The sequence below is a fragment of the Podarcis gaigeae genome (assembly GCF_964106915.1).
Source record: "Podarcis gaigeae genome assembly, chromosome: 16".
NCBI classification, from domain to species: Eukaryota; Metazoa; Chordata; class Lepidosauria; order Squamata; family Lacertidae; genus Podarcis; species Podarcis gaigeae.
The window spans coordinates 17340738-17359608 of NC_139693.1; the positions used below are offsets into that span (position 1 = coordinate 17340738).

General features: G+C 45.8%; 1 protein-coding gene across 13 annotated transcripts in view; it reads right to left on the reverse strand.

The window, feature by feature from the left end:
- The window catches only part of PC (pyruvate carboxylase), a 260561-nt gene that overhangs the window by 114087 nt on the left and 127603 nt on the right, over window positions 1-18871 (reverse strand). For all 13 annotated transcript variants that reach the window (XM_083716620.1, XM_083716617.1, XM_083716613.1 and 10 more), the window contains one exon: window positions 14841-15003. In XM_083716620.1, the coding sequence (XP_083572746.1) occupies window positions 14841-15003 (163 nt within the window). The remainder of the gene's footprint in view (window positions 1-14840; window positions 15004-18871) is intronic.

Genomic DNA, 18871 nt, shown 5'->3' on the forward strand with positions numbered 1-18871 from the left:
ATGCAACTAAAGCCCATTCAAAGCCCACCTAAGCAAGCAGCTCGTCTTGCAGATGACAAGCAAGCAAACAACTGTACAAAAGAAGCCCTTGTTAGTGGAGCTAAGGTGCAGACTTTCAAGGCTCTGCCTTTCATTTTCCCTTCCCCTCACCCCCAGAGATGCTCTTCCTGGCAACCTTTGGGGGGGGGGGGAGATGGAAAAAGAAAAGCATAAATCAAAAATGTTTGCACAAATCCGTTTTGCAAAATGAGTGGAGCAGGGCAGCAAAACAAAAAGACACCCCTCCCAATCCAGCAATTTGTCAGAAGAGGCCTCATCCTTGCCAGACCCCAGCTCTTTCTCCTGTCTTCAATCATCTTCAGCTCTGAGGCTCAGTTTCTGTCGTCAAATCAGTCCCAAACACATCTTCCTATTCACTTCCTTTTTATTTTATTTTAAACCTGCTGTTCCAATGAATCCTTTTGTTTCTTAGTGTAATGTTTCTTTTCTTGTATGATTTCTTTATTTTAAGGTTTCAGATTTCAGCTTTCTCTTGACACAGGAGGAGAGTGGATGCTGCTTAGAGGTTGTGCTGGGGCTTTGGACGCCCTGGGTTACCTTGCTGCATCATTTTGAGGTTTTCCTTTTAAAGCCTGAAATGGAGCTATTTGCAGCCTGCCCCTCCTTCCCTCAACAAAATGGCAGCAACCAAAGCCCACATTCTTCCTCCCTGCCATCCCCGAGAAGTCTCCCTCCTTGAGAGAGGACCCAAAAGGGAGCTGTTTAATTTAGAGAGAAAGATACTGCCTGCCTACTTGTGCTAAATTATTTTCACACACTGCAGTGGAAGCTGATGCCTGCCTGTGAACTGGAGGTGGAGAAAGCGGTGGCGGGGAAGGAGGGAGGAAATAACTGGGAAATTAAGTGCTTAACTGATTTCTGCACTCTTCCTTTTTTCCCACCACTCCCCAGGGCATTGAAATGCTATGGTCCTGAACTGGCAGAGCTGCCAGGCTGGGCAGAATGATGCCTGTGTGGAACAGATACGATTGCAAGTCAGAACACAGAGGCCGATAGGGACACCCAAACCACAACTATGGTGTCAATTCTCCAACCACCTCCATTGGCCTCATATGAACATCAGAAGAGCCCTTCTGGATCAGGCCAATGGCCCATCCAGTACAGCATCCTGTTCTCATAGTGGCCAACCAGGTGCCTGTGAGAAACCAGCAGCAAGCAGGACCCAGGTACAAGAGCCCTCTCTCCTCCTGTGGTTTCCAGCAACTGCCATGCAGAAGCATTAGTGCCTCTAACTATGGAGGTAGAGAACAGCTTCTATCACGGCTAGTAGCCATCAACAGACCTCTCCTCCATGAATTTGTCCGATCATCTTCTAGATCCATCCAAGTTGGTGGTCATCACTTCCTCTTGCAGCAGAGAGTTGCACAGTTGAACCATGTGAAGACATTCTTTCTTTTCTCTGTCCTGACTCTTCCAACATTCATCTTCATTGCATATGAGACAGGCAGAAAAACTTTTCTCCATCCATCTTCTCCATGCTATGTGTAATTTTATAAACTTCTCTCCTGTCAGCTCTTACTCACCTTTTCTCTAAACTAAAAAGTCCCAAAAGTTGCAACCTTCATAGGGAAGTCACTCCATCCCCTTGATTATTTTGGTTGCCCTTATTGGAACCTTTTCTGCAATAACATTTTTCTAAGTAGAAAAACAAGACTGTGAAGATTTGCAGTGTATTGGGAGTCTTGTGTGGGAGTGAAGAGTTAATAGTGCAAAGCATCTGAGCCAGCCTGCTATCTGGGGATGATGGGAGTTGCAGTCAAAAATATATGGTGGGAACCAAGTTGGGAAAGGCTGAATTACAGATCAGTCAGACTTGGCTTTGAACTAAGATGTTTATAGTCTGACACAAGTCTGACTAAATTTATTGTTACTTTTTTTTTGTAAGACAGCTGTGCCTAGTCTGTGGCCCTCCAGCCCACCTGGACTACAAGTCCTATCTGCCCTGATGACTGGCCATGATGACTGGGGCTGATGGCAGCTGGAGTTCAACCAGGTCAGAAGGGTCATTGGTGTAAAACTACATTCACGTCAGCTCAGAACCTAAGAGACCACTTTGGGCACAGAGGGGACAGGAGGATGCAGTACTGAGCTGCTGCATCTGGCAGGCAGAATGAGCCCTAGAAATTGGCTAGGCCTGGTATAAATATTCAAGAACAGGGGTGGGGAAACTTTTTGGCTCCATGGGCCTCCTAGAAGACCAAATTTGTCAATCAGCTGACATCACAAATGACATCAGGGGATTTGGTGCTTTGAAGTCCCATTGTTGGGATTTCAAAGCATGCTGCTTCGAACAGCTCATTTGCTAAGGGGTTTAATCCCCGAGCGTCAGTTGATGAGCAAGTATTAAATCCTGTTGTCATGGCTGCATTGATCCAGCTTGCTGCTGGGAACAGGGTGTGCAGTTAACTTGGCTGATGGGCTGGCGGGTTTGTTCTGGGGTGAAATTGCCTTGCCAGCCACGACTGGCCCTCTGACTGGAGAGTCCCACCCTACCTGCCTCCCCACCCCCGCTCAAGAGCCTGACAGGTGAACAGATGAGCACCACCAGTCTTTGGTTCCCACAACTCACAGCTAGTGGTGGTGTAGTGGTGTAGATTAGGACCAGGGAGACCAGGATTCTGATCCTCACTCGGGTGGCCTTGGAGGCCAGTCACTGCCTCTCAGCCTAACCCACCTCACAGGGTTGCTGTGGGGATTAAGCGAGGTAGGGGAGAACCATGCATGCCACCTTGAGCTCCTTGGAGAGAAAAGGTGGGATATAAATGTAATAAACACCAACAAGGATTCCCTTTTATACATAACCAGGAAACACCCACCCTATTGCCCAGTTGCACAGTCGTGGCCGTGAATACAGGTTAGCATGCTCATTTCATCAACTGGAAAGCTGTGATTTCTGCCGTGCAGTGGGTTGGACTAGATGACCCTCAGGGTCCCTTCCAATTCTATGAAAGAGGTGCGGGTGAAAAATCCATGCACTTAGCACAGTCAGGAAGAGTGAACTTGCTGTGCCATGCAGGTGGCTAAAAAAATGTTAACGAGGAACTAACCTGCATTAAGCCATCATGAATATGCACCCCCAGTCTGAAAAATTAACAGAGGATGGCGATTATTCATTGCTGTAGACACAGCACACTTGCTTTCTTGTCAAACATCGTCAGTGGCTGCTCTCGCCGAACAAAGCCACTGCTAACTTATGAGCTGCTATCTGTCTGCCCACAGGCAAGCTCAGGTCCCTGGTATTAGGATCCCAGCAGCTGACTTCGAAGGACAGATCAGCCTCTTTGCCCACTCCCTCCCCTCTCTCTAGAAACCCCTGAGCTGCAAAGCCCCCTCCTCAGCAAAACATGACCTTTTATGTAGCTAGGAAGGGTGAAGTCACACAGCCAGAGGCAAAGGGAGGTGGGTAACATTTCAGACTCATTTATTCTCACCACCCAAAGGTGCCAAATGCACAGCACACTGGCTAGCGGTTCAAACTGGAGAAAAACGCAGCAAGGAAATGGGGAGAGTTGGTGGAAGGAGACGGATGTCAAGAACATAAGAAGAGCTTGGTGGCTCAGGCTTATGGCCCACGCAGCCCATCATCCTGCTCTCAAGGTGGCCAACCAGATGCCTCAATGGGAAACCTGCAAGCAGGATCTGAGCAAAAAAGCACTTTCCCCTCCTGCGTCCAGCAACCAGCATTCAGAAACATTACGTGGAGACAGAGCAGAACCTCACAGTCAGTATCCATTAAGACCCTTAAGCTCCTTTGTTGATTTTGTCTGACCCTCTTTTAAAGCCACCCAAGTTAGTGTCCATCACTACACCTTGTGGTAGCAAATCCAGACAATGAGTGAGGGCCATTGCTTTCCTGTTTTCTCAGGGGTGTCTGGTTGGCCACAGATTCAAATGACAAGAAAGGAGATTCTGGCAAAACATTAGGAAGAAGTTCCTGATGTTAATAGCTGTTCTAAAGTGGAACAAACTCCCTTGGAAGGTGGTGGGCTCGGCTTCCTTGGAGGTTTTCACATAGAGGTTGGATGGCCAACTGTTCCAAGATTCTTTTGCTGTGATTCCTGCATTGCAGGAAGTTGGACTAGGTTGGACTCAGGGTACCTTTGAATTCTACAATTCTATTATCGTAGGCCATCAGCTATAAAGACGACTTAAAATGAGTACACACGCATATTTCCTGCAGACAAATATGTGCTTTTCTAAAGAAAGTAAACAACAACAAAACAACAACAGTAAAGTCGGCAAGTATCTTCCCCCACGGTTCCTTTCTCGGACCCTTGATCCTCCCATAGTTCTTGGGGGCTTGAAAGATGAGAAGTGAAATCGACTAGAACAAAATGGAATTGACTACAGGCCCCCTCAAGACAATTGGATTTCAAAAAGACAAGAGCAGAGAAACAGCCTTAAATTCCCATCCTTAATTGCAAAACTGCTATCAATTAGAAGGAGAGATCAGAGGGGGAGATTTATGCTTAGCTGAGCAAAGAAATTGACAGGGAGGAGAAAAGTTTTTTAAAAGAGAGAGAGAGAGAGAGAGAGAGAGAGAGAGAGAGAGAGAGAGAAGAGGAAGGAAGGGAGAACTGTGAATGTTCATATTAATTAAGGCAAGGCCTAGGGTGAACAGTTCAGTGGCTGATCTAAGGCACAGTGAGCTAAGATGAAGCCATCCCCCCACCAACAGCTCATTTTAAAAATGTTCTGCCACCACTTTTGAGGACAATAAAGGTTGTTTCAGACCAGTGTAAGCACAAGGCCTAGAAACAGAGAGACACAAAACATACACTCTTCAAATTCCTAATCAGCCACTAATGAATGAGCTTCAGGAAAGAGTTATCATCCAGCATATTTTGTGAATCAAACTCACCTCCTGTCCTTTCCAAGGTGACTTGCACAGAGCTGTCTGTGGAATGTTTACATGGTGTGCAAATGGAAATTCAATTGGAACATTTTCAAGCACCCTTCTAGCTCGGCCATCACCAGCCTGCTACCTGCCAAATCTTTGGGACTACATCTCCCATCAGCCCCAGTGTCACATGTTGAGTGGGACTGTTGAAAGTGGTGGTCCACAACAGGGTGTCTGGTGTGGGCAGACCGCAGGCTTGTGGGATCCAATTTGAAACGTTTTTATTTTTTACTGGAACCCCAAGATTCACCACCTGGAGCCACATGGTTTGGTGAAGGGAAAGTGAGGATCCTCGTTGAATTAAGGAAGCCTCTGAATGTAGGCTTAGCAAAGGGGTTTGTTTTCAAGACTAGAACTGAGCTTGAAGTTTTGTCACACAAAAACCCACTCCTGGTTTCCGATAAGAAAAGCCTGGTTGGATCAGTCCAGCATCCTGTTCTCACAGTGGCCAACCATAATGTCTGAGCACAAGAGCTCTCTCTCTCTCTCTCCTGTGATTTCCAGCAACTGGTATTCAAAAGCAGTCCTGCCTGCAGAGCAGAGCCATCGTGGCTAGTAGCCATCAACAGCTCTCTAATCCATGAATTCATCTAACTCTCTTTTAAAGTCATCCAGGTTAGCAGCCATCACTGCTTCCTCTGGAAGTGAGTCCCCTAGTCTAACTATGCTCTGTGTGAGGAAGTACAACAGCTTTTGTTAGTGACCTGGAAGAAAATAAAAAGCACATTATGAATACTGGAAGCTTTCTAACACACCTTTTACTCTAATCCTAGACGAGATGTCCAATATATCCCTAACAAGTGCACAAGCTATCCCACCTTTCTCCCCAAGGAGCTCAAAGGGATGTACTGTAAATGGTTCTCCCCATCCTTAATTAACCCCACAACAACCCTGTGAGGTAGGTTAGGCTGAGAGGCAGTGACTGGCCCAGTGAGCACCATGGCCCAAGTGGGGATTTGAACCCTGGTCTCTCCCAGGTCCTGGTCCGACACTCTTAAAACACTACACCACACTGGCTCTGGACTATGAAAATTAAATGAACTTGAGAACAGTTTGAATACTTTACACAAGGTTTAAGGATTCAGCTTTTCTCCTTCTCTCTTCCAACATGCCTCTCTGACCCTTCCATCTTTGACACATTGTGAAATTCGTCCCTTATCGCCCCCATTCAAAGGGAAAGGGGAACTCTTCAGAACCATTTTTGTCGCTGTTGACAGACCTGTCAATGGCTGCCTTTCCTCAGCTTGTCTGAGGAGAACATGGAAGAGGCAAAGGGGGAACCTTTCTTTACATAATTTGGTCAAGTGTTGCCGTTTCAGGATGCGCAGGCGCCACAGCCTGAGACCGGCGGGAGAGGCAACTGCAGCACCTCATCATGCAAAATAACTAACAAATAAACAAACAGCAGTCCAAAGCCAATCACCTTACATTTATTGCCTCTTTTTCAAAAGTATTTATTTATTTACCTAATATTTTGTTACTAGATTTCTATCTAAAGAGAGACCAGGGTGGCACCAGCTTTCAGAGGAGTTGCCGCCCACCCAGAGCCCATGGGATCGCCCGTCCTTTGGGTGGGCTACATTCAGACCATACGTTTAAAGCCTGTAATACCACTTTAAACAGCTTCCCCCGAGGGATTCTGGGAGCTGTAGGTTGTTAGAGGTGCTGAGAGTTGTTAGGAAACTCGCTATTCCCCTCACAGGGCTGCAATTCCCAGAGTCCCCCGTGAAGAGGGCTTGTTAAACCGCTCCGGGAATTGTAGCTCCATGAGGGGAAGGCGAAGAAACAACTCTCAGCACCTGTAACAAACTACAGCTCTCTGTCCACATTTTCCTCTGCCTCTGCCCACCAGTGGCATGTGGCCTCTGGAAGGTTGCCCACAAAGGCATGCAGCCCTCACCCCTGGTGCAAGTACAGAGCTAGATGAACCTAACTTAGAACAAGGCCAAAGGTGCCAACTTGCCTCCCACACTGGAGGGCAGGGCCATCACGTGACACGTCACGTGATTCATCTGCCCCAGTGGGAAGCCCAGGAGGCTTCGTTCTCCTCACAGCATGCGCCGGGGGGGGGGGGGGGAGGCAGGATATGCGGAGGGCAATATTCGCCCTCGCTCATCAGGTGGGGGCTGGGGTGTCCAGAAGGCACTTGATGGTGACAGGGTATGTCAGCCCCCTCAATGTTGGGGGGGCCGGGTCCCCAATTCAGAATATTGAGCCCCTAGCACCCTCTATACCTGGCGCCGGCAGTTCTTACGTTCCTGTGCAACCCACCAACTGTCCCCTCACCTCCCAATCTGGCCTGCTCCCTCTTGGCTTCTTTAAAAGCCACAGGGCTTGGCAGGGAGGACAGAGCCTTATCTCATTTGTGCAAAAAGCCCAGGAGGACTGGGTGGGTTTTCGTCTGGTCCAGCACAGCCCCACCAGGACCAGTGAGCCCATGCAGATGGCATATTTTTGGCTTTCTAATAACCACCCAACCGACCCTTTTCTGCAAAGCGGAAAGCTTTTCTCCAAACAGATGCCAAGTCGGGGACGGCTTCCTTTGCCCTCTTTGCATTTTGAGCGTCGGAAACAGATCAGGGAGGGAATAATCAGGGCTGCTGCTCCAGCGCCTTCCCAAGCAGAGAGAGGTAATTGAAAAACGCCTGCCTTTTGTCTGGAAAGCTCCTCACAGCGGCACCAGGCACATGGCGAGACATACGCTCAGTGGCTGCCGAGCCTCGGAGAAGGAAGCCAGCGGCGCTGGGAGCCACTGTTTGGAAGCCAAGTTACGGAGACACTTAGAAATCAAATGCTGGAGAGATCATAATGAACAGCAGGCAAGGAGGTCATGATAGTAGCTGAAAATCTGGTGTAGTTGCAATGTCTGGGAGACATTATTATTATTAATTAAATTTGTTAGTCACTTTATCTTGCCCAAGGCAAATTAAAGGCAAAATAAACAAACAAAAACCCCACATAGATATATTAAAACCAAGTGGGAGGCAGGATATATTTAAAACATCCCACCCATTTCTAGAAGGCCACAGATAGTTAAAGGCCTGGTTTATAGAGGAAGGATTTTACAAGGCACCTAAAGATATATGATGATGGTGTCAGGGGCAGAGCCCAGTGGCCAGAGCATCTGCTAAGTGGGCAGAAGGTTTCCGGTTCAATCCCTGGTGGCATTTCCATGAAGGGCTTGGAGACAACCTCTGTCTGAAGCCTGGAGAGCCTCTGGCAGTCAGTGTTGACAATACTGAGCTAGATGGACATAAGAATCTAAGAAGAGCCCTGCAGGATCAGGCCCATGGCTCATCTAGTCCAGCATCCTATTCTCACAGTGACTGACCAGATGCCTTTGGGAAACCAGCAAGCAGGATTTGAGGACAGAGCAGGGACTTTTGTGTGTGTTTGCACAGAAGAGTCCCATCAGCCTCCACCTCCACTCTGAAGTGGTGCAGAGATACGAACCTGCCATCTCATTAAGAACGAGGCTCTATCACAAGATAGGCCATCCCTGCATTCTGTGGCACACAGCCATGCTTCCCTCTTCATCCACTTGTTGCAAGTTTTAGCAACAGATCACCAATCTGTCTCACATTCCACACTACTGTTTTCTCTTCTACCCTTCAGGTCATTCAGAAGTCGAACTAACTGGTTCTCTTGGCAAATCCCACCTTGCCAACTCTGTCATTCATTCTTTGACTCCCCGCCACCCATAACTCTGAATCTTCTTATTGTGCAGGAGCTGTGTTTACAATCTGCCGGGGCTCTATCACATCCCCAACATTTTGCATCAGCTGATTTATAGGTTCCCCACTAATTTATATTGTGTTAAATATTAGCGAAATGTAACTTGGTACATTTTTCCTTCATTTGGCATGCCTATGGATTCCAAGGGTATCTTATGTCAGGCCCATTTCCATGCATCTTGAAGAACGCTAAACTTTAGTTCTTTCCCCAATTTGGTCCAATGTGGATGAGTTGCCATGTTGCTCATGAGCTGTGGCTAGTCACTGAGCTAAATAGACTGGCGGTCTGACTCGGTATAAGGCAGCTTTCTTTATTCCTATGTCCAGCTCTTGGGTGCCTAGTGCAAAGCAAATATTGACTAGTTTAGGTACAGATGGTGCTCACTAAGAGCATAAGAACTTAAGAAAAGTGTGCTGGATCAGGCCAACGGCCCATCCAAACTGGCATCCTGTTCCCACAGTGGCCAACCAGTTGCTCATTGTGGGAAACTCACAAGCAGGACCCAACCTCCCCTCCTGCAGCTTCCAGTAACTGATATTCCAAAGAATTTCTGCCTCTGACTGTGGAGGCAGAGCAGAGTCATTTTGGCTAGTTGCCATTGATCGTCGTATTCTCGGTGAATTTATCTAATCCTCTTTCAAAGCTATCCAAGTTGGTGGGAGGGAGTTTCATAGTTTAACGATGCACTGCATGAAAGATGACTTTCTTTTATCTGTCCTGGATCTTCCAACATGCAGCTCCATAAGATGTTAGTCCCAGAGTTACAAGAGAGGGAGACAAACTTTTCTCTGTCAATTTTCTCCACGCCATGCAGAATTCCTGTCACATGAACACTCGCCTTCTCTCTAAACTAAAAAGTCGCCAGTGCTGCAACCATTCCTCCTGGGGGATTCGCTTCATCCCCTTGGTCGTTTTGGCTGCCTCTTTTCCTGAATCTCTTCCAACTCTACAACATCCTTCTTGAGGTGAGGCCACCAGAACTGTATACACTATTCCAAATGCGGTCACAGCTCAGAGGGGAAAGTGCTTTTCTTGCCGGGGCTAATTGCTAGCTAAATGGAGGATACCTGTGCTGGCAATTGGCAAATCGATTAGGTGCAAAATAAGGCATCAGAAAACATCGAGAGCTCTTGCTCCTTCCAGACAATGAGGGCCACTTTGTTTCCTATTAATGAGGACAGCTAGTGCATGCCAAAGTTTGCTTCGTCTGCCTGCTGCATGAGCCTGTGCTCTGCCAACGGAGCCGAGGAGTTAAGGGGGATGCCCTGAGAGTGGTCGCCTGGGTAACACCCTTGCCATGGAGCTTTGCTAGTTAAATTTGATTGGCAAGAACAGTTCGCACCATTAAGGAAAGGAGACATGAAATTCTGAGGACCAGCAGCCATGTCAGGCAATTGAAATTAAAAGACTGACAGCCAAGTAGAACAGGGATTGGGGGGGAAACCTTCTCCTATGAACCGCAGGAGTCCCCGAGGCTTTGAAACCAAGAAAGTTAAACAGTTGGGATGGAAATGGAGGCAGATGATCTGCAAATGTGCACACACACACATGCAGCTTCACATTAGAACATCCCACTGAGGATCAATTAACTCCTCAAACCACCGCAAATAAGGCTGACATCCTGCAGACAGCAGATGAGATAATAAATAAATTATATTCACTGTTATGCACGGTGTCTGGGCTGCATTCCTCCAAACAGCAAGGAAAGTCTGAGTGTTTGTGGGGGCTGGGAAAGGAGAAATCATGAAAAAGGGAAAAAGGAAATCTGTAAAAAAGAAAAAAATATCCCTGCACATAGAGAACTATGTTGAGAGATGCCATAGGTCAGGGGTAGAGCTACTTTACATAGGAATGCAAGAAGAGGCTGCTGGATCAGGCCAATGGCCCATTTACGCCACAATCCTGCTCTTAAAGTGGCCACCCAGATGTCTCAGTAGGAAACTCACAAGCAGAATTCGAGCGTGCAGTTTCAAGCTGTGGAGGTAGAACAGAACCATCATGGATGGTAGCCATCGAGAGCCCTCTTCTCCAGAATTTTGTCCAATCCTCTTTTAAAGCCATCCAAATTGGTGGCCATCTCTGCCTCTTGTGGGGGTTCTATAGTTTGGCTATGCTCTGCGTGAACAAGTCCTTTCTTTTATCTGTCCCACAACATGTCCACAAGTTCTAGCATTATGATAAAAGAGGCAGGAAAAACTTTTCTCTGTCCATGCCAGGCATAATTTTGTGAACTTTTATCATGTCACATCTTACTTGTCTTTTCTCTGAACTAAAAAGTCCCAAAGGCTGTTACCTTTCTTCATAGTGAGTCATTCCTCGAGTTGATGAGGCTCATTGGACAGTAACAAGAAACAAGAGCCTTCATTATCATTTGTCTGGTCCTGTGGAACTCTCCGCCAATAGAGATTCAGCAGGTGCGTTCAGTTTCAACTTTTAAACGTCTGCTGAAAACTCTTCCATTCCACCAGGCCTATGTAGGCAATTAAGAATACATCCTTCCGCAATGGTTAACTGACGCCTATTTTTAACCTTTCAATAGTTTTTATTGTAGTACAAAACATCTGGGGGCCACCACATTGGTGAAGCCTGTTCTATATACGGCAGCCTCCGGAACCCATGCTCTGCTCCTTCCCCTCCACCCTTTAAAGACCAAATCATTATGATTTTGCTCCATAGGCAGCTTTCTCAGAATCGCTGCTTCATTCCAAGGTGCCTTGCCTTCTTTCTCTACCATGTCTCCATTTTAAAATGTTTGAATGGCTTCACTCTGTGCATCTGAAGTGTCATGCGAGTGTTGTATAAAGTGCATTTATGATATATTAAAAGTGCTCTCAGCCAATTCTGGAAAGTTCTGGAGGGGGTGTCATTTATTTCCAATATCAAGGACACAGGATATTAATTCTGAAAGCAAAACAAAACACCTTGGTACAGTCTGGGATCTTTTTTCTTTTTCTTTTTGGTAAGCAATGAATTTAATGAAGTTTGGATCTAATTTCACTCTTCTGAGGCTGCCTTTGCTAATAAGTTGGGCAAGATTTCAGCAGAAAGAACAGCTGGGACAATTTCTGTCATTTGGCATCCCCAAGGCCTTGGGGTTTTGACTGCTAAATTTGGACATTCGGTTCTCATTTCTGTAATAGCTTTTTGCAATGTTCCCAGGGAGAGGTATATCAAAGCCCATTAATGCAAATATGTGCTTCCACTTTCTTAGAATGCTTCCAGACAACTTCCCTTGTTACAACGAGAAATGACAAGTAGTTTTGCTCACAAGACTATTTCCAGGTGTGGAAACTGGAAATGGGTGTGGCTAGAGGGAACGTATGAATAGCTCAGCTGGATCAGAATAAAGTTTAGTCCAGCATCCTGCTTCTCACAGCAGCCAATGAGATTTACCCAGGCCTTGAATGCCAATAAAGCCATCATAACTAGCAGCTACTATCATCCACACCTTAAAGGTAGAGGAAGAGGGGATCCCTAGCATGGAATTTGCCTTTTTCACAGCTACCAAAAACCATTTTCCTTGGTTTGCCAATATGCTTTATTAAGTGGACACAGTGTTCCAGGTGAGGTGGAATAGGGTGATACTATTACTTCCTGCAATCTGGACACTAAATTTGTGTTGACGCAACCCTAGAATAAAACTAGCCTTTCTGCATGACACTGCTGACTCCGGCTTAGACAGTGGTCTATTAAAACCACTATAGTTATTTCATATGTACCAGCTGTTAAGCCAGGAGTCTCTCATATGTGCATCTGATTCTCGTTACCCACTGGGACATTTGCCAGTCTCCAATCTCACAACACTTCACCCCTTCTCCAATGATTGAATCCGCTTCATCAGATGCATGAAGTGCAATCCTGAGTTGATTGTATAATGGCATAATCTTTAATACAGTATAACGTCTGTTAGTCTTTAAGGTGCTGTAGGCTCTTTGTTGTTTTTACCACCAACAAACTAAAATGGCTACTTCTCTGGATTTTCCCCCCACATGATAGCATCTAGTGCAGGGCTGGGCAGGCTTATCAGATATACTTTGCTTTTAACTGGAACCCCAATATATACCAACCAGAGCCAGGAGTGAAAAAAGTGCGGATAGAATTAAAGAAGAGCCCATTCCGAGACTGGGAAATTGTTCTTCAGCAGTAAAACTGAAAATGAGTTCACCATCCTCTCACACAAACATCCACTCTGGATTAGCTATCAAGTTTAGGTTGGATGAAAAGTCATTTTGGTGTCACATTTTTAAATAACCAGGAAGCAGGAAAACAAAAACCCTTCTGCAAATCACCTGGAGATCTATCAATAGATACCAGTTTATCTCTTTACCCACTTATGGTCAAGTAAAAGGTAAAGGGACCCCTGACCATTAGATCCAGTCGTGGCCAACTCTGGGGTAGCGGTGCTCATCTCACTTTACTGGCCGAGGGAGCCGGCGTACAGCTTCCGGGTCATGTGGCCAGCATGACTAAGCCGCTTCTGGCCAACCAGAGCAACGCACGGAAACGCCGTTTACCTTCCCGCCGGAGCGGTACCTATTTATCTACTTGCACTTTGACGTGCTTTCGAACTCCTAGGTTGGCAGATGTAGGGACCGAGCAACGGGAGCTCACCCCGTCGCGGGGATTCGAACCGCCGACCTTCTGATCGGCAAGCCCTAGGCTCTGTGGTTTAGACCACAGCGCCACCCGTGTCCCACTATGGTCAAGTAGACAAACACAAAACAAAACAAAACAAACAAACAAAAACAGATGGAGCCAGTGATTCATTGTGTCACGAGTTCAACGCACACATACAAATGGTAGCCAATGAAATGTAGTGGGAGGTGGGGAAATCTGCAATGTTTTGACATCATCATTTACTTGGTCTTACAGGGAGACCATAAGAGAAAAAGTGGGATGCCCACATTCAGTCTCTGGAAAATCCTGTTTCAGTCCAACTCCACATATGCAGGAAAGAGAGGAGCTTGAATGCTATAATCTATTGAGGTACTGAATGTTATTTCCCTCCAATACTGCTGTTCATGACGCACACAGATACACAGCAATCGTGGAATGATGCATTTCAATGGCAGGCAAACAAGTGAAAGCAAGAAAGTGGAAAGGAAAATGGCAGAACAGCCTGCTGATCTGGGAGAAGTCTCCGGGGAGCTGGAGTTTGTCCACAGTCAGCTTTCCGGGTCATGTGGCCAGCATGACTAAACTGCTTCGGGCACAATGGAACATCGTGATGGAAACCATAGCCCACAGAAAATGCTGTTTACCTTCCTGTCGCAGAAGTACCTATTTATCTACTTGTGCTGGTATGCTTTCAAACTGCAAGGTTGGTAGAAGCTGGGAAAGAGCAACAGGAGCTCACCCCATCACGCGAATTCAAACCGCCGACCTTCTGATCAGCAAGCCCAAGAGTGGTTTAGATCAGTGGTTTAGATCACCCGCGTCTCTTTGTTAGGTATAACACACATACACACAATATGAACATATAATATCTAGACCAGGATTCACGGACCTCGCACCCTGCAGGTGTTTCAGACTAAAACTGCCATCAGCCCAACAAGCATGGCTACGGCAAAGATTGGTGAAGACTGTTCTGCAGCTACAGATCAGTGCTGACAATGACCATGGAAAAATGTGTCCACCAGACTGAAGCTGGTAGCAGGCAAGACATTTCACGTAGATTCCTACTGATTTGGAATAGACCATGCAGCCTCTCGTAGACCAAGTAATTCGTCTTCCGTCCATGCTTACTGAGGTGGAGATTGCCATCTCAACAGAACACAGTTCTGTTCTGTTTCTTCTTTGCTGTCAATGTGGATCTTTAGGGATGTTTGTCTTGATTTTCTAACCCTCCTTGTTTTGATGATTTACACTCAAGCAGATTCCTGCTTGCATTTCCATTTAAGATTTCCAGCGTAAACAGGACGTCACAGAGCTACTTCTTCAAACAGACTTACTGATATCCCAGCTTCCCCAGACAGCATACAAGCCTACACAAACCAGGAACCCACCCAGGTACAACCCAGTGGGTGGTAGGAGAGAACCATCCCATAGATCATAGGAAATGGTTGGGCCAGGGGCCAAAAATATTGGAAGCAGAAGGATTTTTTGGGGGGGGGGTATGGAAGCCAGCAGCAGGAGCTCATCCTACCTCAATTCGACCAGTGTCAGGCTGGAACCCACGGGAAGGGTCCTCGGTCGTCACTCGGCACTGGATGGCGCATCCATTGATCCGCACATTGTCCTGTTTGAGGCCCAGGTCAGGAAGGCTCTTCCCCTCAGAGATGTGGATCTGGGCATGGACGAGGTCCACACTGAAAAGGAAGGGAAGGAGAGAGAGACAGAGAATGTGTGTGAAGCTTGGCGTAATTCCTTAGGCATTTTGTGTCTTGTGCAGATATTTATTTACTTATTGCATTTATACCCCACCTTATTGTCATACGTGTGGAGGAAAAACTTAAACACGTTGCAGAGTTCAGCAGAGTTCCAGAGGCAATATTTCATCCAGCAGAGCTTTTACTTGTGCTGAAGGCAAATAAGTCTGCTGCAACTGGATTTCTTATGGACTGTGCCAATTCTGATTGCAATGGATTTGGTGACCATTATGCTCATTTGCCTTCAGCACAAATAAAAGCTCTGCTGGATGAAGTACGATTGCCTCTGGTCTATTTTTGGGAACTCTGTAACGTGTTTAAATTTCCCTCCACATGTATGTCACTTGTACCCTCCATTTTATCCTTGCAGCAACCCCTGTGAAGTCGGCTAGGCTGAGAGGAAGTGACTGGTCAGAGGTCCCTCAGCGAGCCCCATGGCCAAGTGAGACTAGAATCCTGGTCTCCCAGGTCTAACCACTACACCACACTCTCTTTCAGGACAGTCCTTTTTGCATCTGCCTGTCTCATGGCTCTGCCTTTGCCAGAGCTCCTTTCATCACCTTTTGTGAAGAGATATCTGTGGGGCTGAGAGGCTGTTTTTGTGGTGCACAATCAAGGAGGAAGGAGGAGCCATTCCGCCCTCGACCCTGCAGATCTGCCCTGTCTCTGGTCAGCTTGGCACTAGTCCTTTTCTCTGCAGGGAAAATATCCTGTTTTGGCTTCTTGATCAGTCTCGTTGTGGTTGTTTTGTTAGCTTTTGGCCTCTTTTACCTCTCCTCTTTTCCTTATTTGCTTGTCTCGTCATCCCCTCCCCCTTTCCCCTGCGTTTGTGATTCTGTACATTGAACAAGAATTGGCTTCATTGGTTAATCACAATGATGCTATTGAGGAATTTAAGTCCATAACACCCGCTGAGCGCCGCCTAATTCTTCAGCACACTTGAAGATGAAGAAACCTTAATCTGTTTTGGTCAATTTGAGTTAACCCATTATCCGTTGAAAGATAAAAGATTGTGAAAATTGACTGTAGCTTTGTATATGTCTGGTTATATCACCTGAGCAAACATTTGCTATTCTGTGTCTCATTTCTTAAGTTTACATTTTCAAAGTTTAGTTCTTAATAAAATATATATATAAATTTAGTTAAGTTTTAGTTTCTTTTCTGGGGATTTTTTAAAAAGTCCTTTATGACTGAGTTCACCTTTAAAACAAAACAAAACAAAACAAAACAAAAATCCCTTGGTGCCCACCCTAAACAAATGTGTTGTGCTGACTGGATGTTAGTTCGGCCCCTTGTTGGGGGTCTCCCACCTCCAATACTCTGTGAAGGAGATGGCTATTGATGACTAATATGACGCACAGTGTAATAATGCAGAGTTTTAAATGCAGAGTTTTAAAGAATAAGAGCTTTACTGAGTTAAAATAAACTTCTTCATAAACATGGTTCCAAACAGTTTGACTGAGATTACATACTGACTCTGCTCACAACTGAGACAGACTGACTTGACTGAAATCTTACGGAGAACACACAGAGAAAATGGCTGCTAAGTCACATGTCAGAGTGACTCAACAGTTAGCAGTTAGGCCTGAATAACTTTAGTAGGCCCAAATGATTGTGCAGGCCCAGCACTTCCCAGCCTGCTTTGCTGCTTCTGCCCTCATGTGTCTTTGTCACATGACATAATAGCCCTGAGGGCTATGCTCCCCATCCATGGTCCAAGCCAGTAATGCTTCTGAATGTCAGTTGCTGGAAACAACAGGAGGGGAGAGGGCTCTTGTACGCAGGTCTTGGGCCATTGGCCTGATCCAGCAGACTCTTGCCATATTCTTATGTTCTTAAGGGCATACAGGGACAGAGAAAGATTCAAGTTTTTGTGCACTGCAAAATCGAGTGTTTTTCCCACCCCCAGTCTCCTTTCCTGACAGGGGGCAGGCATCCAGAAATATCATCCAGATGTCCCAACTCCCTGGGCCCTCTTCTGAACCCGTAACCATCTTCCTTGCGTCCTGAAAGAGTGCATTCCCCCGCTCACCAAGTGGCCTCAATCTGTCTTTGGCAAATGGAACTGCCTGTCGCCGGCAGCCAAGAGGGAGGTCAGCCAGCCAGTGTGCATTCATGGGCAACCTCCAAATGGTGCCCTGGAGTTTGCAAAGAGGAGTTGGGATACAGGGTTCTGGGATTTTATGTGCATACCTTTATATGCACACCGAAGGAGAGAAGGAATTGTGGGCCTGATTTTAAGGACAGGCTCACAATTCCTTCCCTCCTTCGGACCCACCACCAAAGCATTTATCTGATGATCTTTTATAAAAATCTGCTTGCCATTTCATTGCTGCTATTAAAGCAGTGGCTGCATCGCCAGAAAATGGGCCAAACAGCTGGGATTGCTAGCAGTTGACCTTTCTGAGCCAGTGGGGGGCAGAGGAGCTCCTAAGCAAATTCCTGAAGCTCCACTTTGTAGCAGCTGAAGCTTCAGGGCAGCCTTTTAGGGCAGCCCCATATACAGTGCATCACAGCAGTCCAGCATGGCTGTTAACGGACACATGTTTCCCTGAGGTGAGATCTAGCTTAGGGCTGCAGTTGAAGAATTAGCCCAAGCTGGTAAAAATATTACTGCAATCCACTCCTTGTGGGGCTGCCCTTGAAGACAACTTGTTGTTTTTTTTATAATATTTATTAAGGTTTTTAAATACAAGTGCAAAAATAATAAACAATATAACATGTATCATAACATAGTTTCATAACTTCTTTGGACTCCCTCACGTCTCCCGCTCCCACTTACATCATTATAATTTTTTTCCAGCAATTTATCATCTTGTTTACATTCTTGTGTCCCGTTCAATTAAATATCCAAAAAGTTTATATTTCCCTTGATCTCATTTATCATCCTAATTCCATCTAATTTAGTGGCACACAATTATTTATGATCTAGCATCCTTCTTAACAATCAACCAAATTACAGTATTTTTGTAAATAAATCTTAAATTTCTTCCAGTCTTCTTCAACTCTCTCCTCTCCCAGGTCTCGGATTCTGCCGGTCATCTCAGCCAATTCCATATAGTCTATCAGTTGCATCTGCCATTCTTCCAGTGTGGGTAGATCTTGAGTTTTCCAATGCTTAGCGATAAGTATCCTTGCTGCCGTTGTTGCATAGAGGAAAAAAGTTCTGTCCTTCTTTATCACCCTCTGGCCGACAATACCCAGAAGAAAGGCCTCTGGTTTCTTAGGGAAGGTATACTTAAATACCTTTTTCAGCTCATTATATATCATTTCCCAAAAGGCCTTCACTTTAGGACAGGTCCACCAGAGGTGAAAGAATGTTCCTTCATTTCCTTTACATTTCCAGCATTTGTTATCAGACAAATGGTATATTTTGGCAAGTTTAACTGGGGTCATGTACCATCTATATGTCATTTTCATTACATTTTCCTTCAAAGCATTACATGCAGTGAAGTTCAACCCAGTGGTCCACAACCTTTCCCAGTCCTCAAACATGATATTATACCCAATGTCCTGTGCCCATTTTATCATAGCCGATTTAACCATTTCATCTTGTGTATTCCATTTTAACAGCAAGTTATACATTCTTGAAAGTACCTTAGTCTTAGGTTCTAACAGTTCAGTTTCCAATTTCGATTTCTCCACCTGGAATCCTAACTTTTTGTCATTTTTAAAGACTTCTTTAATCTGAGCGTAGTGTAACCAGTCTCGCACTTTATCTTTCATTTTCTCCAAACTCTGCAATTTCCAATTGACTCCATCTTTTTCTAGTATTTCCCAATATTTTGGCCATTTGGCCTCCATACTG